This window comes from Lygodium microphyllum, chromosome 7 (genome assembly GCF_053477565.2).
Source record: "Lygodium microphyllum isolate KBCC chromosome 7, Lygodium_microphyllum_v1.1.10, whole genome shotgun sequence".
Classification (NCBI taxonomy): domain Eukaryota; kingdom Viridiplantae; phylum Streptophyta; class Polypodiopsida; order Schizaeales; family Lygodiaceae; genus Lygodium; species Lygodium microphyllum.
The window spans coordinates 154,852,986-154,880,724 of NC_141141.1; the positions used below are offsets into that span (position 1 = coordinate 154,852,986).

At 41.9% G+C, this 27,739-nt stretch overlaps 2 protein-coding genes and 1 pseudogene across 3 annotated transcripts in view; 2 read left to right on the forward strand and 1 right to left on the reverse strand.

Annotated features, from left to right (window-relative positions):
- The window catches only part of LOC148034108 (uncharacterized), a 93,085-nt gene extending 69,358 nt beyond the window's left edge, over positions 1-23,727 (reverse strand). For both annotated transcript variants that reach the window (XM_087682122.1, XM_087682121.1), the window contains exons 1-2: positions 23,302-23,727; positions 22,976-23,193 (exon numbers count right to left, since the gene is read on the reverse strand). In XM_087682122.1, the coding sequence (XP_087538248.1) occupies positions 22,976-23,193; positions 23,302-23,644 (561 nt within the window). In that variant the 5' untranslated portion in view covers positions 23,645-23,727. The remainder of the gene's footprint in view (positions 1-22,975; positions 23,194-23,301) is intronic.
- On the forward strand, positions 8,354-9,311 carry LOC148034109 (uncharacterized; annotated as a pseudogene).
- On the forward strand, positions 9,311-10,368 carry LOC148034110 (uncharacterized). Its single transcript, XM_087682431.1, has 2 exons — positions 9,311-9,918; positions 10,062-10,368. The coding sequence occupies exons 1-2, from the start codon at positions 9,599-9,601 to the stop codon at positions 10,366-10,368; spliced, it is 627 nt and encodes a 208-aa protein (XP_087538557.1). The 5' UTR covers positions 9,311-9,598.
- Positions 23,728-27,739: the final 4,012 nt, after the last annotated feature.

A 27,739-nucleotide genomic window follows, 5' to 3' on the forward strand; every position in this document is an offset into this window, starting at 1 on the left:
CTAATCCGAGGCACCAATTAGAAGTGGTTGATAAGGTCAATAAGTGGGTGAAAGAAGCCCAAGCGCACCTAAAGGAGGCGGAACCCATTATTGAAGATGAGATCAATAAGCTCTAGCGTGAGCACACTAGTCTTGCCAACTCGGTTAAGATCAAGAGACGCATCCACACTCCATGTAGCACTGCATAGACAGAGCTTAGATGCCACAGATACGCAAATTGCCCAAGATCATTGGCAAAAGAGTGTACGGCCTAATGAAAAGCAGACGGTTGGCAACTTGCTTACGACGTTGATATCAGCCCCTGTGACCCTACCCCTAGGAGAGCTACTCAAGTAGAACCCGACATTATGGCAAGGGTTGAAGTAGTGGATAGAACGACATGATGAGCTTGGAGTGACTGACTTGCCTGACCACAACACAGTAACCCACACATCAAGCTTAACCTTGAACTCGGTGTCTAAGTCTTTGCACATAAATACCTTTTGGGAAGGCACAGAGATGCACGCAATCTTGCTTGTAAACACGTTAGGAGATGCTACAAGGAAGGGAATTGTAGATATAGGAGTTGGATTTATAAAGGTCAAACCATTTGGAGTGCTAAAAGACTGGCCCTTGAAGATAGCAAGAGTCTAGTTCTCAGTGAACCTCATAGTCATAAAGAGAGTGGACTGCGACATCCTGCTAGGCCGACCTTAGATGAGAAATGCATGAGTGATAGAAGATTGGGACAATGGTCTCATGTTCTTGGGCAACAGAGCGGAGATGGTAAGAGTCGAGATAAATATCTAGAAAACGTCGGTTGACCTAGACGCCATCTCTGCTATCTTGAAAGGAGACTCACATGTTAGGAATTCTTACGAGCCACTAACGAAGTATATCCCATGCCCCGAGGACGAGCGGGATTGGATGCATGTACTATCCACCACCGACCTGCCATTCTCAAATGATGAAGAGGATTATAAGCAAGCTACAAGGACAGCCAATGAGTCCCATAAAGCCACAACATCTCAATTGCCAAAGGGTAAGACCTCGCCATTGGCACCACTTTGCATGATGGCCACAAGCCCTAGCAAACAACAAACACCTGTCCCTTTCCATATTCTGTCTAACAAACTCGAACTCCAGGGGACCCTTAATTATTTGACGAGAGGGCTGGCAAGTAACCCCTATTAATCTCAAACCCCTCAAGGATCTCATGGACGAGCCAAAGTTGCAGTGGACCAAGGTGTACAACTTGAACCTGATGTACAATCGGGCATTGATCACGGACGAGAAGAGGGTTGAGACTAGAAGCCTAAGGGGCGATGAACAATCAGAAGATAACGATTCGGACGACGAGTATGAAGACTGCTACTCTACAAATGAGGAAAGTAAGGAAGAAACCGACACAATAGAATATGATGCGAACGGCCAAGTGATTGAACAGATACGAGTAAACTCCAAGCCAAAGAAAGCCAATGTTTCTAGGATTGAAAGAGGAGTCTTCAGAATAGAATGCAACTGTACTTGGTTGGAGCCCTAGGGGTGGTAGACTACAAGCAAGTTGGGTTAGTTCAACCAAGTGTTGCACCACTCCGTAAAACAGAATCGGCCTCGAAGTTGCAACCAAGGGGAAACTCCTAGCAAAGGTTGTGAGTTTAACTCGCGTCAGAAGTGAGGTCTAAGAGCGACTCGAAAATGCCCTGACCACCTAAGGCCAACCACACCAAGGGGGACCTTGCAATCCACCTAAGGCACATGCGGTTGAAGGAGGACAAGGGGAAGCATCCAAAGAAATTGAAAGCCGAAGAACAACGAAAGCCCCATGACCTACCTCAACGCTTCACGAAGTTCAAACAAAAAGGGCGACAAGATAGTGATCTTGTTAGGAGCTAAGAGGCAAGGACAAGCAAATGAACCTATCGAAGGGCCTGCTAAGGTCAAGGAACTTGGCAAGGGAAGAGGAAAAGCCTCGGCCTATGTTCATAGTCACCTAGTTGAGCAAGAGCAAGCTAATCTCGTTGCTCTCTTACCAAAGTACATAGATGTATTCGCTTGGTTCTTACATGAACTCGAAGGAGTTGATCCAAGGGTCATAACCCATAACATCCCGATGACTCCTGATACAACACCCATTAAGCAACGGCCATATCCCATGAATCCAAAGCATGCACACACCACCAAGGAGAAGATAAATAAGCTGTTAAAGACTTCGTTGTGGATGTTGTTTTGTGTCAACCTGGTGAATATAATCTCCATTATTCTGTGAGCTTTGCTAGCAGACAACTCACGAATATGGAGATAAATTACTCCACAACAAAGAGGAAAGGCCTAGCCATGGTATTCGTTGTAAAGAAGTTTTGTCATTACCTTTTGGCTATGCCCTTTGTCTTCTTTGTTGACCATCAAGCCTTGCTTTATCTAGTAAACAAACCTTGTGCTACAAGGCGCATAGCTAGGTGGTTACTTCTACTTCTAGAATTCAACTTCTCTATGGTTGTAGGCAAGGGTAAGCAGCATTACATGGCTGACCATATGTCCTACATTCCCTACAAGAGAAGCTGCTAGACAAAGCATCGTAGACAACTTGCCCAGTGCACACATATTTAGCATGTCTAGAGAGAGAGACATTTTCAAGATTGATCTAACGCCGTATTGGTGGATAGATAACATAGTCCAAGTCCTAGAGCATGGACTGCCTCAGAGACCTATAGAAAAGGCTAGGCTAAAGCGCCTTATCCTTAAGATTCAGCCCTATCAGTTAATTGTCAGCTAGCCCTATAGACTAGGACAAGATGGGTTATTACGAAGATGTATGTGTGAGCACGAAATACATGAGGTGCTTGCTGAGACACATGGTGGAATTGTTGAAGGACACTTCAGCGGAGATTGCAGCATGCAAGGTACTGCAATCTCAGCTATGGTGGCCCACCCTATTCCACGATACTGCTAAGTTCGTGAAGCACTACGACAACCCTTTGAAAAATGGGGGATCGACTTTATTGGACCAATCAGCCCTAAAGCGCAATACTCACAAGCAAGATACATCATTGTGGCGACGGATTATCTCACAAAATGGGCCGAAGCTCAAGCCATGAGGAAGAATGACGCTAGGACCATGGCTAAGTTCCTTTGGGAGTAGGTGATCTCACGATTTGGCTGCCCAATTGAGCTAGTTAGTGATCAAGGCACGAGCTTCACCAATGAAGTGATTGTCCATTTACTGTGTAGATTCTTGATCATTCATAGAGGGTGGTGAGATGGGGCAACCGTGCCTCATCTATATTTCTATACAGATGTACATGATCCAAAGAGGGATGTCTCTTTCGCATCAACCAAAGTGTGGCAAGTTTAAATCCTGGAGCTGGAATTGGCATTGAGGTTCATGATGGGCTAGTTATTTGATAGAGAGCGGGTGGCTTTCGTCTAGAGATCACATTAGGGGACACTTTGGCGGTTTGGCTAAAGGAAGGGAATTCATGATCATTTATACACTACGGCATTGGTGACAGGATAGTCACGTGTGCTACATCAGAGGCATCATTGACGAACATGAGAGCTACTATGATTCTTCTCTATTTTCAAGAGCTAGTACAATCGACATCGACATCAAGTTCTCTCCGAGGCACCTTGGTGGTGGCTTGCGCACCCACTACTTGGGTATCCATGGTTCTACTATGACGAACATTATTGTATGTACTATGATGAGACATTGTCATTGTATATTGTATTATATCAGATTACCCATGATTTGAGAGAGGGTGTTAGCAGATTAGTCAATTCATGGCTAAGTCTGTACATGTGGTACAATAGGTTGGGCACTAGAGATCTTTTGGGCATTTTATTTCTCAGTACTTATTGGAATTTGGCATTATTTGCATCCAGACGGACAACATTAAACAGTCATATTTTATGGCATTTATTTGGCCTATTTATTCTCAAGCTCCCTCCTCTTCATTCATTCATCACCTGATAGTTCTTGGGGAGAGGGAGCATGTGCCAATGCCCCCATAGCCGGTGACTCACATTGCTTCTATATTGTCTCATGTCTTGGTATATGGATTCCATTTTCCAAGCATACATTTGAGTTCTCATCTGTATTGTATTCTCTCTTTCTTTTCTTTTGTCTTGTGTTCAACAGTTTATTTCAGCACGTGTTTATGCTTCCATTGCTGCACCACTTCTAACAAGCTCCACCCCAACTCTAGCAGCAACAAGAGGCCTCGAGCAAGAGAACCATTAGTGGGAAAGGGAAGGAGGGCTTAGTCTCATCGAACCAAGGCACAAAAAGAAAACTCAAGCTGAACATCCCAGGAAAGAGGAAGAAAACCATTGCAGAAGGAGACAAGGAAGTAGAAGCCACACAGAAGGAATCGAGAGAATTAGAAGATGAACAAAGAAGCAAAAAGAGGAAGAGGAGCGAGTAATAAGGGTGGACGAGGAGTCAAGAAGGGAGGAAGAGGAAGGAAGAAGGAAGAAAATGGAAAATGAGGAAAGGTTGAAATGAGAAGAAGACGAGCAAATGGCCCTAGCCTTGCGGTTGTCGGTAGAGCAAGCCTCCCAGCTTGAAGAACTCACAAGGAGATGCCCAAGTGATGAGCCAAGCTCCAACACTGCATCAAAAGAAAGAGCTCAAGGGCCCATTGTGCCAAGCAAGGGAAAGGCCCCCATGAACCCACCACCACTAGGCTTGATTACCACGCCAGTCACCACCCAAGAGACCTCAGAAGGGGGAGTGGACCAAAGCAACATGGTGGCATGGGTGTAGTACCTGCTGAGCTCGGTGAAGCGGCTCAGCCTAGCGCCCAGTCGCAGAGCCCCAATAATAGGAACAAAGAGACATGTTGCCATGGACACAAAATCTAGAAAGGACCCAAAGAAGTCCAAGGTCGAAGCATCCACAACATCTATGCCATTGGCCATGCCGTCAGTGACCAACTATGATGAGTACATGCAGGATCTCCTAGGCCAACTAGAAAAAATGAAGAAAGATAGGAAGGCTGCCATGGTAGAATTGGAGGTGGAAAAGGACGCGTTCGGTGCCTACCAACTAGAGAAGACAAAGCAGATAACCATCTATTAGAAGCAAGTAAACGGCCTAACAAAGGAATTAGAAGCAAGTAAGAAAATGAAGGCGGAGAAGGAAGAAAAAAGTGCAAAAGAGCTGCAAGCGGAAAAGATAGGGAAAAACGGGGCTAGAAATAGACTTCTCAAGCCTCATACAAAGGCAAAAGGATATGGAGGAGCAATTCGAACAATTAAAAATCCTAGAAGAGGAGCTCACCAAGAAGCTGAAGAGGGTAAAGACAAAAGCCCATACAAAGTTCCAAAAGGAGAGGAGGCAAAAGGAACGAATACTAAAGGAACTAGAAGAGAGTAGGGCCTAGAAGGACACGGAGCTAACAAAAAAGCTACTAGAAGTGGAGAACAAACCCTCCAAGAGTAGGAACGGCTAAAAGAAGAGCTGAATCGCCACAAACACGACAAGGAAAATATGTTGTCAATATGGAAAGAACAAGAAGAGGTGGTGACAACACTGTCACAAGAGCTGCGGCTGAGTCAAGGCAAGATGGAGGAGAAGGCCAAGGTATGGGAAGAGAGGAACCTCGGAAGAGTCAAGAACCTGGCTAACGCCTTGCCCTAGAAGAAAGCAAGAGAATCATGGCAAAAGCAAGGGCCGACGCAATGAAGGCACGGCTAGAGGTCCAACAACATGCCTTCCTCAATACAATACTTCATGTAACTCAAGCCGCGAATGATGACCTATGGAAGGGCTAAAGAGGAAGTTGGAGGTGTCAAGGAGAGCCATAAAATACGGGCTCCAAGAGTACACCCCAAGAACTAGCACTAGCCCAAGCCTCACGCAATGAAGATAATTTTGTTGCGAGCGGGGCTCTCGATAGAGGAGTTAGAGCAGCTCGGAATTGGAGAACAAGAGCACCAAGAGAAGCTAATTGCAGTAGCCCAAGCAAAACTACCAAGGGACAAAGGGCCCGATTTTGAGCAACTTGCCGACACAGAGGCACAGCTTGGTAAACAGACCCCTCCCCCACCTCCGACAACAGGAGCAAAAGGCCAAGAAAAAGAAGATTCTACCACCGCAAAAAGAATTACTAAGGCCAAAAGGAAATGCGGAGAGTTGGCTAACTTCACGAGGAGAAAGCTTAATGCTAGACCACAAGACATGCCGAATGTCCAAATGCCGCAAACCGAGGAACAACTGCCTATCAATTGGGCACTAGAATTAAACCATTGGGAGCAGTGGAAGAATGGGTGCACACGATTTCAATTTGAATTCTTCTACCATTCTGCCCTAAATCGAGTGCTAGCCCCTCCAATGGTTGAAGGAGCCATCCATGTTGCGAAGAGGCTAGGGAAGCGGTGGCTTGACAAGAGGGCTAGAAATCCCACATTATAGAGAAAAGAGCGTGTGAGATACTGAGAGAATAACGTCACAGAAGAGCCAAGAAAGGTCAAAGGCTATGAAGCCCAACCTAATGGCATCAAAGAATCTGGAACACCAATTTTGAGACATGGATAGCTTTTTGCAACACACTACCATACGAAAGGGATGACCTCACCTACACGGCTTACCCGAGGCACCACGGTGTGGATTTTGAGCAGGGAAAGCATGGTAGGTACGACTTCCCTTTGATCTACAATGTCAATGCTACTACTCCTGAAGAATGTCTGACCTTTGGAGCACAAGACCTCCAACTTTCCATTACCCACTTTTTGGACGAGTTCACGGCATGCCCTGACCCTGTTTTCCTTACCACTTGTAATTACCTCCGCCTCTTGCGAATTCTACTAAAACAAAATCCAATAGCCCAAGAAGAGGGCCTACCACCTCTCTATTTTGATATCAATGTAGGGATAGACATCTGTGCAATGGCTTGCCTAATGTTAAGGGCCACTCTCTTGTTAGCTTTTTGCATGAACCTTTCAAAAGATATGAGTGATAGCAGGTTCTCAAAATGTAATCATCATTTTCTCTCTACTACCCCTCTCAATGTAAGGAATGACCAAAAGGGCTACATGCAAGGCTATGCATTCCTTAGCAAATCTCTTAGGTCACCTCGAAATGTAGCTACTGAAGAGCATTGGGATGATGTCTAGCGTACTCCCTCCCAATGTATCTCACCAAAAAAAAAAAAAAAAACAAAGACCCACACAAAGCAAAAAGAAAGGAACAAAAAGCTTCTCATGTAACATCTGAGTGCCACAAAAACCGCACCTAGAGGAATCCAGTGGCCTCGATTGGCTGGCTCCGTGCCTAACCCCCTAGCCCTCCCTGTCTCCCCACTTCACCCTTAGGGCACATTAAGGGCAAGACACACCTAGGGAGTTTTGTGCTCACCTACAGTTAGACCTATCTCCCTAAGTCACATCCACAGCACCTCTCCTTGTACACAAACTGGGTCCTAAACTATGGGACAATATCACAGGCTTCCCTGAGGTTTGACCCAACTCCTACTTTCACTAGCACAGAGATCCCGTACTGCACGGTGAGGTAGGCATATCCCCCAAGTAGTGCACTTCCTTTTCCTTTTCAAGTACATTTGACAATCCATGACCAACCACTGACTTCGGAGACCCCTGCCATCCACTCAATCTACTCTCGGCCTCCACAATCTCACACGAGGTTGTCCACGTCCGACGAAAGGGTGAACCCATCCGACCCATCCTGTCTCGTCCGGTCCCAACTCCCGTATGCCTAGGTCTTGCGGCCAATAAAGTTTTAAACGGTCACTTTTTTTACCGTTTTTAGGCCTTTTTCTTTCTTTCTTTCTTTCTTACCTTTCTTTTCTTCTTTCTTTTTTACCTTTCTTTCTTACGTTTCTTTTCTTCTTTTCTTTCTTGAATCTTCTCTATTGTTTTTTTCTTTCTTTTCTTTCTCTCTATCTTTTCTTTCTTTCTCACAAAGACTCAAGAGAAAAGATTAAAGATTAAAGTTTTAAACTAACCTTTCCCATGGATGATGGGCCACCATTCAAATTTCAGAATTTGAAAAATCTCTCTCTCTCTCTCTCTCTCTCTCTCTCTCTCTCTCTCTCTCTCTCCAAGGGCCAACCCTAAACCCCAAAGCACTCTCCCTTTCTATAAAATCTCCCCTCCCCCACCATCTCATTCATCCTTTTAAGTTCTCCACCCCTCCTACTCCTTTCAAGTTCTCCATCCTTCCTACTCTCTCAAGCTCTCTCCTCGAGTCCTCCCTTAACCTCTCAACCCTTCCAACCTCCTCCATCAAGCTACAGCCTCTCTCTACTCCCTCAAGCTCTCTACTCCTTCAAGCGCTCTACTCTTTCCACTCCTTTCTTCAATCATCTCACCCTCCACCCGTGACCCTCTAGGTTCTCTCTATACATCATCAATGGCATCCCCTCTCCATGAGGCTTTTCGCTTGCATTGTGCCTACTTTGAACGAGTGAAGGAGAAAACCAACACTTGCAAGTAGCAATGCAAGTATTGCCCAAAGCTCCAAATCTCATCTGTCACTCGCCTTCTCATCCACCTTTGCAAATTAGGAGGGGAAGCCACACCATGCCCTGGTATTCCCGACGATGTCTATGAAGATTGTCGTTAGAAATACTTGGCATTGAAGCGACGCAAAGGCCTTTCAAGGGCAAGTGAGGAGGTGATCTCTCCCGATCATGAGGTCTTGGATGCGGAAGACGATCCCTCTCCAACTGTCTCGGTTTCCTCCATTGGAGGGGCCTCTTCTATCCCATCTAGAAAAAGCCATTCGAGTGGTGCACCTATACCCAAGAGACAAGCCACCCTTGCCCAAGCAAAGGAGTAAGTTTCCAGTCCTCTCTCCTTTCTCAAGGAGAGGCAAAGGCAAGCGGAAATAGAGATTGCACGCACCATAATTGAGTGCAATCTCTCTTTCCATATTCTCAAAGTGGATCGATGGAAGCGGATGGTAAAAGCCATTGCCGTCGTTGGTCCATGCGAGGGATGCTATGGTGTCACATACAATGACATGCATACCAAGAAACTCGATGAGGAGAGAGAGAGAGAGAGAATTGATAAGTCCCTTGAGCCAGTGCGTGCCGGTTGGGCGAAGTACGGATGCTCTATCCTATCCGATGGATGGAATGACCGAAAAAAAAGGGGGATCATCAACATCCTCGTCTCTTGCCCACTTGGTACATACTTCCTACGAGCGGTGGATGCGGGCACAAGGGAAAGGAGAACCACGGGCTCGTTCATGTATCGGCACATACGGCAAGCCATCATTGAGGTAATGCTTCTAAATCCATTATTTTGTAATCTCTTCTTTTAACCTCCCAAATTTATTCTAATTTCATCGTATATAATCTTGTAGGTTGGGCCGCAAGATGTGGTACAAGTTGTCACAGACAATGCCTCGAATTGTGCATCTACAGGGCGGAAACTTGAGGGCGAGTTTCCGTCCATAGTATGGACACCATGTGCTACACATTGTCTAGATTTTCTTATGGAAGATATAGGCAAGTTGGAATAGGTGGCAAGGATTGTCAACGATGCATGCACAATCGTTGGCTTTGTCAACTCTAAGGTCCAAGTTCTTACGATATATCACTCATACTTAGACTTGGAGTTGAAGAAGCCCTCAAAGACTCGGTTTGCAGCCATGTGGCTTCTCCTCGAGTGTCTCTATGACGTTCACAACAAGCTACAAAAAACGGTTGTGTCAGATGAGTTTAAGGAATGGCTTGAAGGGGAGTCCACATCAAGCCAAGTGGAAGCAAAGGCCGTTCAAAGGCTTTGCTTAAAGGAGGAATTTTGGATGGATATGAGGGACATTATCATTGTCGTCACTCCCATTTACAAGGTGCTTCGCATGACGGACATGGAGGGGGCTACTATTGGCCTCCTCTATCATCTTATGGTGGATGCAATGAAGGAGATACAATCATCGACCATCTTGGATAGGGAAGCCTCTTTTTCATGGTATTGTTTTTATTTTTATTTCTTTTAATGATTCATATTTTTTTTTAGTTTTAGAATCTATATTTCATATTATCTCACACTTTCTTTTCAAGTTTCATCTCTAAATCTCCCTCTAAATCTCTATCATCTTATACCTACTGTAGTGATATTTTGAATACCACCCCTAAAAGAGATGACATTCTCTTTTTAATAAAGAAAAGAGAGGAGTCGATGAAGCGACCCATACATGGGTTTCCGACACTCTTACATCCTGCCTTCGAAAAACCCTCTCTCTTCATGGATGCCAATGTCCTTGCCGATCATGATGCCTTTTTTCCAAAGGCTTTGGCGAAAGAGCACCATGGTGCCTTCCTCCAAGAGCTCATTAATTATAGTGATCAAAGGGGCACCACTTTCACATCTATCATTTGTTGGAAGCGGGAATCGTTGGTGAAGCCCCTTTTTTGGTAGGAGTCATTTGGCTATCAATTGCCTCACCTCCAAAGAGTGGCCTTACGCATTCTTGCACATGTTTGAAAATCTCTTCCATTTTTTATTTAATTCTAGTTAAACTTACTTTTTCTTCACATAGTTTAGGATTGTTCGTCAGGTGCATGTGAGAGGAATTGGTTAGCCTATTCCCTCGTGCATACCAAAATTTGTAACAAGCTTAGCACACGACAATTGGAGCAACTAATTTATTGTCGCTCCAATTTACGCATGCTACGCAATATGCATGAGATATCTATGGCAAGGCAGGTATTGTACACCTAATTTTTATACTTTTTAGTTCATAAATTTATTCATATATTATGAAATATATTTAAAAAAGTTTCATTTGTTTAATCTAAGTTCTTCATTCTTTAAATGTATAGATAAATGTGGATTCGCTCAAGCTCTCCGCTGGTACACTTACAAGTGTGACTCGCGAGAGAGACTTGGAGGAGAAGTAAATCTTTAGGGAGCTTTACTTAGAGCTCGAGGAGATAGACCAATGAGTCTCTCGCATCTTAGATACTACACGAAGCATGGGAGTGGCTCGAGAAGTACTCCTAGTTTGGCCCAGGAGGACATACCTATCACTGCCTCTCACCTAGAGCTTAGAGAGCCCGAGTATGATTACGAGGGAAATGTCATTAGTGAGGGTGATTTTGTTGAGGAGGGTGATAGCTCCTTAAGCAATGGCGAGGATGCTTCCACCTTTGATGCCAAGAGTGATATGAGCACCTAGAGTAATCATATATCTTGATTCGGATTGAACCATGGATGATGGCTTTTATCTCAATCCATTTTTGTACACTTTTTGTATGAGATTGCCTATCTGGCTCATAATAAAATTGTTGGTTTCATTATTCATGCTACATAGTACAATCTCGAGTCTTGTTTCAACTCTCTTTTGCACTTTTGACTTGAATCTCTAAGTTTATGTTTTAACTTGTGAGTCCAAACATTAAGCACAGACTTAAAATTATATGTATTTTTTCTTTCATCGGACGCATATCCAAGATTTATTAGTTCGATTGGTACCATACTAGCATCGGATTGTACTAATCGAACATCATCGGACGTGACAACCATGATCTCACATCCATTTCGTAATGTCATGAGGACATGTATTTTTGAAACCTCACTTAATATGTGGATTAATTTTTAATCACATGATTAAGTAAATATTGTACATATGAGATGCAACTGGGGTTAAAGTAAATTTACGAGCCTGGGACTCCAGGAAATCACGGGATGTCAAAGGAAAAAGTTGCTATAAGTTATGCTGCACAAGTACTTAGTGGTATCTGGTGCCAATTGTTGGGCTAGGTCATTTATTTGACCATAAGTGTTAGTTTGTGATACTAAAGAAGTGGCGTTTAACGGTACCTAACGCCAATCTGATGGTCAAAGATGGTGCAGAGACACTCGGGAATGGAAGTTGCCAAGCCAATTTAATTATTGGTCAATCTGATTATTTTTCAAGGCATCAAAATAATTATTAGATTAATTTTCAGTATTTAAAGACTGAAAATTAATATTTAATTACGGATAATGCTGAAAAAGCCATTTGGGAAGGCTGCCACTTGTCAAAAATGCCCATGCAAGTCTGAAAAACGTCTTTAGAGGCTAGAGAGGCATTTTAATGTATTCAGCCTGCAAGAGAGAGGGAGGAGATGCTATTGGTCTGATTTGCAGCCATTAGAAGACCTTCTGACGCATCCAAGGACTGGAGAATACCAATCAAGAGCAAGTGATAGCATCTATAAGCTGTTGAGACAGGGCAGCAACAGTAAATGACTGATTTTCTTCAGTTCTTTGTATCTACATGCTGTTGTGGCAGGGTAGCATCTGCATGTGACTGATTTTCAATCATTCTTTGTGACAAAACTCTGAATTTTCTCTCTCTACAGCTTTCTCTCTCATCTCCCAGCCATTTCACAACCTTGCTCCGAATATCTCAGCATTTATACACTTGAAGACTGAGAAATTGCAAATTTCTCTGCTGTAAACCCTAAGTTACAGCAGAAATTAAGGTTTAACAGCAGCCTTGAGAAGCAATGTCAGAAATTGGAAGCTCCAAGACTTGTGCATTGTCTAAGATCAGTAGGTAAATTTATATTTTCAAATTTGCATTAATTGTTTACTGTTGTAATTAAATTGTTTGCTGCTGTAATTAAGTTGTAATCACGGATTTACCACCCTATCCAAGGAGGAAGGCTAGTTACACATGATGCTTCTTCTCCCCGTCTAATCTCCACAAAGCCCCATCATTGACCCACATGCCAACCACTTAACCACCCAAGTCCTCATCAACAAGTGCTCGCATGTGCCATGGGACTGGCACTCGGCTAGGAGGGGGTAATGTTAATCCCAATACAAAGAAAGCAAAAAGAAAATTAAAAAGACGCATGAAAAAGCAAAAAAAGGTGACCTGACCGAAGAAATAAGAGAAAAAAATGTTAAGCGCAAGGACAACCTTAAAAGTTCAAGGTAAGTGCAAAAGAGGAAATGCGCATTTTAAATATAAAGGTGCACTCTAAATCTTTGTAAAAGAGCGCCACGCTCCCTCCTATGTAATTTGTAAATATAAACAGGTATGGGTAAAGGAACAATGTAAATAGAAAGGCAATAGGAAAAGAGAACCTAGGCTAAAATGGTCGGTCATGAAAAAAAGGGATGGGTGCCCAACAGCAATTAGAGCTTGTATAAAAGGAAAAAAGTAAATGAAGAAGCTCATTTTTCTGAGTGGCCAAAACTAGCTCTCCTCTTCTTCTTCTTGTTGCTTCCTTGCTTAAGCTTATGCTTGAGAGAGGGAGTGTGAAGGAGTGAGAAAGTGAGTGTATGAGGATGAGGGACCGTGGTGGAGAAACTCTCCATCTTCTCCTCTTTTCTTCTTCTCTTCTCTTCTCTCGTGCACGACAATGGAGCACGGAGCTTGGAGCATAAAAATCGAGCTTGCACCTTGGATCAATGATGTCATCATGGAGCATTCTAAATCTTTAGCAGCCCTCCAACACCTATAAAAGGAGAGGCTTGCCATAGCGCTCCTCAATCTTGCTGATGATAGTCTTGGAAGCTCAAAAGGTCGACCTCCAAATAAGTAACTTCGAGTTCCAATTCTAGTTTTTGTCTAGTCATGGTATCTAGTCTTGTCTTGTCTTCCATTATAATCCTGTTGTCTTGTCACCTTGTAATCTCGTAGTATGAGATCTTGTCTAGTTCTGTCTTGTATCTTGTTTATCCCCATCGAGAGAAATTTTGAAATTCGGATATCTTATATCCATACCTATAGTCCCGGGTTGTGGAATCCTTCATATCCTATCAAGCCTTGTTGTCTATACCTACGGTCCCAGGTTGTGGGATTTTCCGTATCTTGTTAAGTTATCATTGTACCCTATGTCCCTACATAGGATTATCCTGTTATCAGAATTCTTGTAACAAATCTTGCATCTAGTCTAGTCTCTCGAGCACAGTCTAGTGCTCCCACAACACGATCCCTTCTACTACTGGTAGGGTCCCGAGGTGGATACTAAACCCTAATCTCTGCAAAAATTCAGGGGTTACAACAGAAATCCTCCTATTGTCCACCAAATCTAGCTGAGATTTGCTCCAAATGGCTAAGATAAGCTGAGATCTTCTAAGAATGGGCTGGAGAAGGTGAGAGAATGTTGTAGAGAGAGAGAGAAAGAGAGAGAGAGTTCACAAATTCTTCACAGAGAGACCTACAACTTGCTCCAACCAACAAGAAATGCAATCACCTGCAGCCTAGGAGCACCAACATGGTATTGCCAACCAGCTAATGATGTCTCTAGTCCCTAAATGGCCTATTGGTGGCTCCAAATGGCTGTCATCTTCAGTAATCTATTGTTTCCTACTTAGAAAATGGACCAATAGCCTTTGTTTCCCCTCCTCCAGCTAAAAACTAATCTGAATGGTTGAAACCAGACCCAAAAACGTTTTCTTAATTCGCATGGGCATTTTTGCCAAGTGGCAGCCTTCTAAACCCAACTTTCAGCATTATGCAACCATAAAATTAATCTTCACAATTAAATAATTTCAAAAATTAATTTCAACCCTTCTGACAAGGCCCAAAATTAAATGTGCCTATCCATAATTAAATTGGTTGTGCCATTTGCAACCTAGAGTGGTCCCCAATCTTTGTTGACCCTTAGACCGGCATTCATCAATTAATTAATGCTTAGTCCCTAGTGTCCAAACAACTATCCCAAGGTCCAGACTGGCACCAACTGACCACCAAAGCCCAACTAGCATAACCTATCACAGCTTTTTCTTTTGACACCCCCCACATTCCCGAGGTCCTTGGACTGTTACCATGAAATAACTGCCATGTGCATCACATGTGTTAAACAACCTTGCACATTTCATTAGTAACTTAATCAAATGTTATCGGCAAGATTAGAGCATCTCAAAAAATCACATCACTGTGGCAGCCTTCCACCAATACTTCTCCTTTATCTTTTTAAAAGTAGCCCATACACCTCTATGACCAGCCCAAAGACTCATGGAATTCTGGCATAATTTGCAATTGAATAGCCCTATTGCAGATCACTCACAATGGAGACCTTTTCTTTCTCTTTGGGTGCTTCCAAGAAAAGCCATCCTTCAGAAAATGGCCATATGCTTTTTTCTCTTGATTCTCTTGAACTCTTCATCTGACCATCCATCTTTCCTTGTTAATGTACTCAAGTACTACCCAATTTTCCGCCATTCTCCCTCATATACCAAAAACATTTCCAATGCTCAAATATAACATCAATAATGTCTTTCCTCTGCTGTCCATGCTTTTTCTATCACTGTACACACTTTTCTTGCTGCTATGCTCACTATTACAACTGTTGTATCCATCAATCCTTCTATTGTACCTACTGTATTCATCATTGATCTTGCATGTATGAGTGTTGTACATGCATCTACAGCAGCTGTACATATACTTTCTGCTATGAATTCACCCTCATCATCATCATCCATCATCTCATCCTCGTCTTCAAGCTGTGCCTTGGATAACATATCAGCCACCCGATTGTTTTTCCCTGCAATGTGCTGAAACTCAAGATTTAGAGACTTGATATAGGCGATGCATCTCAACATGGCAATATCTAGAGTAGCACAACTTGCAATCATCCCAAGCAAAGGCAAACAATCCATCTCAACTATCACAGGTGCACCACTAAAATACTATCACATTTAAGGATTGTAACATGCCTTAATTCCCTCTTAACCTGTGGATATATCCTCTGTCTCTCATTTAAAACCTTTGCTCCAAACCTGACTACATATATGTTTCCCTCATCATCATTTTGACCAATGCCGATAGGGCTAGTATCCACTACAATGACAATGGGTCTCCCATTTGAGTAGTTCACCTTTCTTTAAGTAGGCGTAGGCTTCAACAAATTCTTCAATTTTCTCATGGCCCTTGTGTGTTTTCTTTCCCATTGGAATTTCTGCCCCGTACGCAATAACTCATAAAGGTCATCAATAATGTGCAAAATGCAGTATCCAAATGAGATAGAATACACATGCCCCTAAAAATCTCCTTACCTCTAAAATAGAAGAACAAGTTTCCTACATCCTGTCAATTGCATCAACCTTCATAAGAGATGGCCTTCTGCCATAAGACCCACACATCTGACCAACTGTCAACACTTCATCTACTCCAAAGTCAAACTTTTAACCAAAAAGAGTAAGATGAACCTCTTCTAGTCTAGCCAAAATCTTCTCTCCAGCAATGTGACTAGCAATAAATTTTCTCATAGTCTAGCCAAAATCTTCTCACAGTCGACAATGTGACAAACAAATTTCTTGCAACCTTGATTATTCGGCTCATCATCTTTCTCTTCCCTTGCACACCCTTTAATAGATGGATCATCCAAGAATGGCATAGTCAAATGAGAAATATAATCTCTCAACACCTTATTCATTGCATTCATCATATGTGCCATTGAATTTGTTGCTCCTTGAGGAAGAATACACATATGCACCAAAACCAAGGGCATCTTAATATTGGCAACATCCCTACTCTCTATTGCAACCAAAATCGATCACAACCTAAATACAAGTCCTCCAAGGAATAGATTCCTCCACCAACAAATGCTTCTGCAAATTCATCAACCACAGGACTTGCACCAACATTCCTGATGGTCACCTTGTTAAATAGCTACATATCCTGAATAAATCTCAAAGTTTCGTTTTTCTTTGGTACCATGAACCATCTGTTCAAATAAGGGGCTAATAATGGCTCCAAAATATTCATTTTAATATTCTCGTTTAGTAAACCCATGAGCTTAGGCAAGTAAGCTTTCGGCATAGGTATCAGTCGCAAGTTCCACGGTCTATGCGAGATAGTAAAAATAACCAAAGGAGCCACAACACCTAGATTCACAAAGTCTATTTTATATGGCTGAAATGCAAAAGCTTTACCATGCCTAGATATCATCTCCTCAAAGCATTTCCTCTTTGCAAGCAAGAGAAATTCATTACAACCAATCTTCAACTCTTTAAGCAATTCCACAGTAAATTTGTGACTAATTCCCTTTGGATCCCTTAAGCTTGGCTGTCTAGACATCAAATAATACATTTCTTCACTGTCTCGTGACAACGGCATTACAACCGATTTAACTTTCTTGTCCACAGTTTTGTACTTTGTCTCTACCACAAATTCAGCCCTTTTATTCAACCATAATCCATACTTAACGAACTCCTCTATCACTGAAACATATCCAATGACCAAACCTATATCATGTTGTTTTCAGCCATATTTTCAGATTTCAGCATTCCTGAAATTTCAGTCACTGTACTGTGTCCACAAAAATTAGTCCCTCAAACATGCAAGAGATGCTCTCATCTTTTGCCAATAGTCCATGCTTTTTCGTATGTTTTTCAGCCCTATATGTATGTGTGTGTGTATGTGTGTGTGTGTGTGTGTGTGGTCTTTCAGCCCTGCACATAGACTCAATTCTTTGAAAATATATAGAACTTGCTACTATAAATTCAATAAACCCTACCAAAAAAGCATTTGTGCTCACAAGAGGAGTGAGAGCTTTCTAGACACAACACCATTGTAGTCCCGCCTTACAATAGCGCTCACACTGAAAACCCAGTTCCCTAAACTCTTTCACGTTTAGTGGCAGCAGATAATCCCTTAGTATGTTTCTATTTCTCGCATGATTCACACATACAGTCAAGAACTAGACAACTCTTTTCCCATCTCTACTTCTAACTCATGCATAAGCTAACCCATCATCTAACAAGTTTAATTCCATGTGGACAGCAATGATATATAGCTATCCCAAAATAATCAGCTAAGTATAATTGTCCTATACAAAGAAATGTTGATCATCGTGCACATCACCAATCCTCACATTCGGGCAAGCTCCATAAAGATCCCCTAGAGAGTTGTTTGCTGTCTGCATCCTCCATCCATGATCAACATCAACCGGCCATCCGTCATTTTCATACAGACTTCTAGCCATTACATTGATCTCCAACCAATGGTCAATAAATGCAATACATGCAGTCTCAAGCTCCCCAATTCTTCAAGAAATTCTCTTCCACAATTGCAAGCGTTTCTTCAAGAGTAACATCTATAATTTCTTCATGAAATTCTCTTTTCACAATTGCAAGCGCATCTTCAAGAGTAAATTGAACCCTCTTGTTTAAGATGAGCTCTTCAAGTACTTTCTTCAAATCAGTTACAATCTCAATATCCAACTGCAATTTATACCTTGGCTATTTTACCCTTTTCTTTCCATCTTGCTTTTTCTCTTGAGATGCATCTTTTATCACATGCTCTCGAGTAGGCCTAGCAGAAGCCCTAGGCTGATTCGGATTTCCAAGAGTCGCTCTCTTAGAAGCACATGCATTATCATCATCCCTTTTCCTTTCCTCTTCCACAATCACATCTATGTTCTGAGTCACGGCAAGATAAGCATAAGCTGAAAATGAATCTATTAGCACATCCCAATCCATCATCTCACGAATGCTCTTACCTTAATTTGGCCCATCTTACCCTTTTCAGTTGTATACATTGCATAAGTCCAAAACTTTGCTTTATTACTAACCATACCACATCTAGGAGCTTTTTCAATCTACGACCAAAAAGTGATAGCTTCCACTCTTGTATATACATTCCTAGCAACCATATCCTCAAGAAATTTTTGCATCCTCTCTTCCCAAAATTTGGGTCAAGTGGAAAACTTGTTTTCCACGAATGAACTTTTCCCTCTTTCCAAAAAATCAAGTTTCTTTCTAAAGCGTCCCAATACACATCACAATCTCTCTACTCATGCAGAGGACTATTACACCAAGTACAGCAACGAACAAATCCCTCACAACCTAAAAATCCTTAGGGACTATAGCACGCACCTTTTCATCAAGCTTTGCGACTTTAAGTTACAATTCACATATCCCTTTCACTGACTCATCCATAACACCATCTTTAACAGAAGGTGCAATCACAAACACAAGCTATTTCACAGCAGGCACTGTCACCTTACTAGAAATTGTAGGCATAATCCCAACATGCAATCTAGCCCTTCTTTGGCTCTTAATAAGCACAAAGACAACATCTTTTACATTTTTCCAATCTCTTTTCAAACCCAATCCTATCATTTCATCTCCCAAGAGCTCTTCCAAGCTCACTTGCAAGGCAAGATCTGCAGCCTGCGAAGACAACTCTATCTTTTGAGTCTCTAGAGCCTGCTGCTCAACAGTATCCAACTGAACATACCTGTGCTCAAACTCGTGCAATAACTCCATGGCTACAAGACCTTTATTAGGCTTAATAACACACTCTGTGAAAGTTTTGCCAGTAACCAAACCTGTGTCCTCAATGAAAAATTCTTCTCCTAATGCCTTCTTGAACTCACCCCAGTCTGCATCTTTTATATACAACTCAATGATGCATGTTTTCAATTCATGCATTGTGAGTTATACAAATTTTGACTCCAATTAATTTCAACTATCCCAAAGAAAGTGATCTTTTCTACATATATCTTTAGATAGACTGAAGCATTCCGACCATCAAACAATTTCAACTAGCTTTCAACAACCTACTAAGCTATAGTGACAACATATGCTTTGTAGATGTTTACAACTGCAATTGCTACTACTATTGCTATAAATACATATTAAAGCTCTGCAATAATTCTCACTTAATCAGAAGATCCTGTAGAAAATCTTGTAGCATCACCCATCGTGAAATCTTCAAATGGCCTTTCATGTCAAGTTCACCAAATGTCACCGAGGGGGGGGAGGGATTAGTGACACACTGAAAAGCCTTAATTATAGGGATTCAATTAGAGGCCTCACAAAGAAGAGAGATAAGAAATCTCTGAAAGAAAGGATATATTTTGCAATAGAGACACAAGAAATATCGAAAACCTAGTTATAGGAAAGTCTTTGATTCGGATCTTATATAGCATACATGAATCCAATTCAGACAAGTTTGAGATGATAGCTCAAGATAATTTCACTGAGACAATAGCTAAGATAATAGCTTAGAAATACCATGTATGCATCAATCCAATTCCTGTACATATATTCCAAAATCAAGACATGGACCCATTTTCCAAGAACAAAACCCGTGTACGCATAGATTTTGTTCAAGACAAAGCAGCCCGCATAAATCCAAAAGCTTTGTGCCGGAGCATTTAGAAGACACTTCAAGACCTATAGCAATAAATTAAGAAATCTTCAAATCTATCCATACTATATCTCAGCTGAATAGCTACAGGTAAGAGAAGGCACTTGGATCAAGAGAGCTTTGACTGTAAAAGCTATGGACTACAATATAGAGCCTATATGCCCTATATTACACCAGTGAGCTCTTGTATTTCAGCTCCACGAAAAACACATCAAAGAGCACACTTCCTTCCAACCCTGCTCTTCTTAAGTGTTACCCCTGTTATAAGCTAGTTGAAAGCCCTTAGTAAAAGCATAAGACTCTTCCTTTCCCTCCACAAATTCTTTAAGACAAATCCCTATTTTTTGCGCCATGTTCAATGCTGAATTCTCCTTCTGGACAACCCATTAGTTTCAACATAAAAAGCTCTCTCTACTGCTCCCCAAAAGCATACATTAAAGTCTATGTAAAAATCTCTTCCTTCTCATGTACAGTGTCCTACAAATATCTAAACTTCAGCATGAACCACATAAACTTATCAAGTTAAATCTCCATGTCTAGTCACCAAACTATCTCAACTACTCATGCAAACAACCCAACAAGTGTCAATAGGCATATAAGTGAACTCCCTATAAAGGCAAATTTTTTCATTGTTTCATCCATTGGACATGATACCATACAATAATGGGTGTCCACTAGTGGTAATCGATTCATGCTTAGTGATTCATGTACTTCTTGGCTGAGCAAGAAGCAATCTCTAGTGGCCACATTTGGCTACGAAGTTGATAGAGAGAAGTTTGAAACCTTTTGCAAGGCTTTAGGTGTACTACCGTATAGGGAATGATTCGTTGATTCCCAGTATTCATTCACATCATTCGCTCGAGGGGAGCTTGTTACACTCACCCTCCTATTCCTTCGTAGTTATGTTGTAAGCGCTCCCTTATCCACATAGTACTTTTTGTTGAGATACCACTTCTTCAGTTTAAACACTTCATTTTAGGGTTTTGCACTGAAAACCCCAAAAAGGGCTAGTCTCCACATTTTGGCAACTTTTTCAGTGATACCCTAGATAGCTTATGCCTATAAATAGGCAATCACTTCATTCATTCTTCACTTCTACCATCCCACCAGTCTCTCTTCAGTCATTCTTCAACACCTTCTTTAGTCACCACCACTTCCCTTCCCTCCCCAACCCCTTCCACTGCCCTCACACCCCTTCAAGAGGACATTGCAGTTCGTGGCTCCTAGCTGCCCTCGCCCTTCCTCTTCTACTTCAAACACCCTATTCGAGTATCAGGCCTCGCACTTGGAGCATCTTCCACCTAGCGTCACCATCATTTGGTTGGCGTAGCACCCTTTTTCATCAGGCTCCACCTTCACCTGCGATTTTCAGTGTGGAGATCTTCTCCTTGCCTGACATCATCATCTCCAGGTTGTCATCAATATCCTAGCCTCTGGCCACAGTCTCCATCATCGAGCATTAGTGATTTCATCACTCGTCTATCATAGGGATTGCTGGGACCTGCGTTTTTGCAACATGGCTCCTCCTCCATCACTTGGTGTCACTCGTCTATCACAGAGGCTGCTGGGACCTAGGTTTTTGCAACCCGGCTCATCTTCCATCATCTAGTGTCATCATTATCCACCTGGCATCAACATCGGGGCTGCTCTCTCTGCATTTGATAGCTCCAACACTCTGGGATTTGTGTTTTGCTACTCAAGTCACTCCCTGGCATCAGAGGATTGCGGTTCGCTCCCTTGACAATTGGTGATCATCTTCCACATCTCCGACAACATTAGAGGACTGCATTCCACTCCCTCAAAAGACATCCTTCACCTTCTAGTGATTACTTCAATAGCCCACTACCCAAAGAATTGCATTTCGCTCCCTTCAGTATGCAAATTTCCCACAAGTATTGCCCCTTGATTCAGACAGGACAATGCAACTATCTTTTGCGCTTCAGCTGTGTTGTATCAGCTTTTCTTCTCATAGCATGATTCAATGCATCATCACCGTGTTCTTATGTTTTTGAGTTTCTCTTCTCTCTCAGTGTTTGTCGTACACACTCTGTGTTACTCCTTGCAAACCCTACTATCTCTCTACACTGTCACTTATTTTGACATGGTAATAAAGCATACCTCTTATTTTTTGAAACTTTTTACCTTCTAGTTGGAGAAGGGGTTTTTTCCAATATGAACGCACATCAATGGGTATGGTACTTTAGTACCTTAGGGATTGTACTTTCATTATCATTCTCACATAGTGGATGTGACCTTCTAGCAAGTCTCTTCTCTCTTGATGTTCATTTGTTCATTATGAGTATATGTGAGTCTGTGCGAGCTGTTGAATCCTAACCTAACATATTCCACACCAATGAAGATCTAAAATTATATGGCGATAGCCTTTAATCTGCACACATACAAGAGGTACAGCCACTCCATTCCATATTTATGACAAATTGGTCCAACATTGTTTTGCTCTCTCCCATTGCTTAGCCCAATTCTTTGTAATGCTGTTCCAGGAAGTAGAGATACTATTGTGTCTCAGAATTGTACTCATCCCTGGTAAGGTGATTAAAAAACTTTTTGCACGATCATTTTTGTTTTAAGTGAGCTTTTCCAAGTTTTTTGATATTGCTAGGCTGGCCAGACCCAATTTAGGTTCAGCAAGTTACAATTTGTACACCTGATGAAACACATAAATCTCCACAAGTCGTGTCTTCCAGCTGAACAACCTAAGCCATTGTCTATAGGTCCTTACCTACACTTGAGTTATTGATTAGAACCACGGGTCTTCATGTTCTACTAGAAAAAGAACTGAAAATCCCACATGGAACCAATAATTATGAATCCGTTCAGAATGTATTCCTAACGTGTGTGAAAAATTTACCTTAGAAGCACTCTCAAGTTTATAATATTCAAATCGTGAAAACTGTTTCAATCTACCTTGCATGACAGGCTTGCAGAGTGCAGACGAGTTGCCACTGCAGATGCCCACTTGCCACAGGCAGCTGTCAGACCATCTGGATTTGTATCTGTTTTACCATCTACAGGCATGTCTCCGAGCTTTGCTACAGCAAAATATACTAATACTTGTGTCGCATCGGGAATCCCTTTGGCCTCAAGCCAAGGCTCTAGCATACCGTTCTGGAAAAAAACCAAATCTGTTGGAAAGAATAACCATTAGAACTCATCCCTCCAGCAGCTGGTTTAGGGATGCGCACGCATGTCCCCGCACAGAGATGGCACTCGGCTGAAAGCAAGCAGCGTACCCTTCCATCGCTCTCGAGGAGTGACTTCAAGTACATTGTCAAGAACATCGTTTCGAGTGCAGACGAAGACTGGCCCTGAGCTGTTGGCCGGCACTTTCTCACCGCGTCGAACGACGAGGTCCTTAGCTCCGCCCATCTTCTGAAGGGCTGAACCTATGCGTCCAGAGCCTACAATGACAGCAGGCACGATATTGCTCTCCATCGTCGAAGAAGAAGAAGAATCCGGGGATGAGGCCGGCCTGGAGGAATACGCACGACAAAACAGCTCTAAGCGAAACAAACCGCAGCGATGATGAATGGTTGGCGCGCCGCCATATCCGACAGCTGCCACCTTCATAGCCATAGCCCACTGGGAGTAGTGGCCACAATTATAAAATCTCCCCTCGGCAGCGGAGTTGTGAACCTTTCCAAGGCCTTCAATATTCTCTCTCTTCTCTCTCAACTTCTTAAAAGGAGTCAATGAGCCAATGGGGTTAGAAGGGCTTCACATGATGGCATTTTGAATGTGACGTTTTGTGATAAACCTTAGACTGGGTTGAGACGAGTGATGATAGAGATATATCAAAAGGGCATGCTTTTGATGTGGCATATCCCAAATGGTTGAGATTTCTCTCCTCTTTCCGCCACACCCACCCTCTTTCTACCAACCCCCCCTCGGAAGAGCACGAGCACTAAGAAAAAAAGTCTATTTACCTTCTTGTGGCTCACTATGTTTCTAGCTTCACCATTCACATAAAGGTGGTAGAATACTGGTCATGGTTTGCATTGCTACCACCTCTGTCTAAATCCAGCTTTAGAGGAACCTAGCCTTAGAGGAACCCAGCCTTAGAGGAACCCATAATTCCAAGGTTGTTGTCCCATGGACATTCCACGGAGCATGCTATGACATCTTCACACATTTGAAATGGCACCTTTTAGAGTCAGGAAGCCAATAAAGCAAGGGTATCAATCCTATGACTCCCTTACCCTATTATGATGGTAATAATTAAGCACTTTTGATTGGTGGACAAAGTTACTTTTGTGTTATTTCACTCATCCAAAATTGGTATACAAGTGATCTAGTTTTATAACAACAAGAGAAATCCAAGTATGTGCAACAAGGGCGTAAAAAGGCATTTTAAGATTTGTTTTCCTTTCATGGTGACATGAAGCAAAGGGAACAACAATGATAATTTTTGCAACAACAACATATTGATGATTTTTTGTCGGTCCATCTTCTCTCCACCCTAGCCTATAAATAGCAATGGCACCAACAAGCAGCAGCAACACCTTCCATAAGAAGGCAATAGTAACACATGGGCAATCCCCAAAGTAGTAGCAACACCTTTCATAAGCAAGCAACAACATCACCACCATGAGCCGCCTATAAACAGTAGTGGTGCTTGTAGGCGACCATAAAGCCTTCTATAAGCAACAATAACACCTTTCATAAGCAAGCAAGAACAATGCCATGAGCCACTTATAAGCAGTAACAATGCTTGCATGCAAGAGCAAAAACATACTTCTAATAATACTAAGGGACATTTAAATATCTAATAAAGTGTCTCTTCTACAAATAATGCACACAATTATTGTTTGCTAATGATCTTTGATGGAGGTGATTGTTTCTCAAAACATTTGAACCAATCCTTGAGGAATGAGAAAGTGTCTCTTCTACAAATAATGCACACAATTATTGTTCGCTAATGATCTTTGATGGAGGTGATTGTTTCTCAAAACACTTGAACCAATCCTCGAGGAATGAGAATGTTTTACGAATTACAAGCATAACTCTTATTTGGACACAATGAGAGGGTTCAATCCCCTCTAATCATGTACTACCTTTGAGGGTTCAATCACCTCTTTGCATTCAACAAATCCGAATGGTTTTGTCTTTTATTTTGTATCCACATAATGTGACCATTAGGCAAATAGTCCATGTTTCTTCTTAACCTTTAAGCATCAACTATGCATTCTATGATATTGCAATAGCACTATCCCCCAGACCAATTATAAAATATATTTCAACATACTAAAACCAAATTGTGATGATGCCACTGTTTCAAAATCACACTTCTCGCTACCAACAAAATTCAAGTACAATTAGACCCTTATGGAAGTTTCATCCTATCCTTTCACTCCTTGTTTTCTTCCAATGTATATTTTGCATCCAACATTGCATTAATAATTTTGTTTCATACATGCAAGTTTGTCAAGAAGACACGTGTAGAGGACCCCATACCAATCATTCTTTTTGTTTTTATTCTAATTCCTCAATTCGTGATCATCTCTAATCGTAGCTTCAATTCAACTTGCGACATCGATTTTACTATGTTTTAATGTTATCAACTGTGGTATGTCCTTCTATCACACAAACTCCTCTACCCACAGTGCATGTGTCTCCATCCACTAATCAAGGATGTCATAGACGCAAGGAGAGTGGAGTAGGCGAAGGATCCTCAAGGATAGAAAGGAGACCAAATATATTTTCAAAGCCAATAGAACCCTCTAGGGAAGATAAGATGTTGATGGGACCTAAAATGGGCGGCACAGGCTATGGCACTAGCCGGACCTCATGCATACAACAGACAACCCCACCACACAGCCTCGTGGGCCAAGAGCGTCTAAAACTCACTTTGCACTAAATGCTTATGACGATTTTGCTTTTGTATCCACTATGTAGTCCAACGTTCACTTTCCCTTCTCCTTAGAGGGAGATCATAGGCATAATGCCTCGTAATACACACATAGAGAAGCACCTCTCGGCTGATTGCCGCGGCTCCACTGCGACTCTCCTACACCTCAAGGATTAGCCCTAAGATGCGTCGCTAACACATATAACATTCGCACAAACTCCACTCTTTCCTAATTCAGCATTCCAGGAGATTTTGATTTGCCTCACCAAACTTTCCCCAACGAAAGCGCCCGTCTAACCTACAGCTTGGGTTTCCTGTCCTCTCAACGTTGGTCAAAGTTTATCAATCAATTGCAATGCATTCCAGGAGATACCGTGTGGCATACTTGATGCAAGGTGTATGACAATTGTGCACAATCATTTTATGTAAAAAAAAAACCAGCCATGTGGGGTGTGGAAAACAACCCTTTCATGAATTTTAACTAAGCGTTACATGCTGCGCTGCTTTAGGGACTAGCACCGAAACTTCCATGCTACTAGTCACCTATATTTAATTATAGAACAATCCCTAAATGCTATGCACAAAGAAAGAAATCAAAATTTGTATCTTTTCAACAATTAGATTGTCGCACAAACTTCATCCCCCCCTCATCTTTTAGGTGTTGCTGCGGTGCATAGGTGTAAATGGTTGTTTTGTATCATTTTTGTATGTAAAAAGTAATAAACACGTACTATAACACAAAGGACGAGGCCAAACTGAGGCTTAACCTCATGCTTTAACCTTGCCAAACATTCACCCACATAAATCTTATTTTTCCATATTTCTTGAGCGCAAAAATCCCATTTTTTTATTTTTTTACTATTTTTTTCTATTTATTATTCATAGAAAATAGGTATTTTCTGATTTTTTTTGTATTGGCTTATTACTTTGACTGAAACTTAACATTTTCTCTAATTTTATCCCTTTTTCACTCCTTTTTCCCAACTCAAAATAAAAAAAACCACTAATTTCCATTAAAAATGACATTTTGCGGGTTTTAAAGAATTAATAGTGACTCTAAATCATCACGGGTTCTGTATTTCTGTAGTTACAGCTCTCAAACATGATGCAAACAAGGTTCAAACAAAAATTCATTGCATATAAATAACATTTGGGCCATGAAATAACAAAAACAAGCAAATTTCTTCATAAAATTTGAGTATACCGCATGTCTTGCGTGTTGCAGGTTTTAATAATTATTTTGAGCAGCCCACGGACCGACCAGCAACCATTCTTCAGTGCAAAAACTCTTTCCTCAGCCTCCTCTTCATCTTGAAGCAATCCGATCACAACCGGACAAGCATCCTTCAGCCCCTCTTCTTCTTGATTTCTTGCACATGAATTGCCTCTATGCAAGAGAGAGAGGGAGGAGAGAGAAATATAAAAAATCAGAATTTCATTCCCTTCATCATTGCACGTGGTTACCATCAAAATCTTGCCCTCTCTGTATGGATCAGGGATCTTCCCTTCTCTCTCTACATGATTGAGTATCCAAGAGGCACATACATCCCCAAAAAATAGGGCGTCAATCAAAAAATGCCCCTCCCTACATCATGACATGTTTTTGCACGTTTTCTTCATTTAGAGTTTTATTTCATTTCATTTATAAGATGTCCACTTTTTAAAAAAACCACTTTCACACTACTATGGAAGGGTTTTCAGCCTGTTTGGGGGTGCAAACGGACTCCAATTCGCGATCCGATTGGACGGCTGGCTCCATGGCATCGAAATCTACAAATTTGGGCTTCGTCACGCTCTTCTTGACTTCCAGATCTAATAGCCGC

Bases quoted from the DNA above. Each gene is read 5' to 3' on its own strand.
- LOC148034110 (XM_087682431.1), top strand. From the start codon at position 9,599: ATGTGGCTTCTCCTCGAGTGTCTCTATGACGTTCACAACAAGCTACAA. The intron at 9,919-10,061 runs GTATTGTTTTTA...TACCTACTGTAG, and splicing joins AGGGAAGCCTCTTTTTCATG to TGATATTTTGAATACCACCC.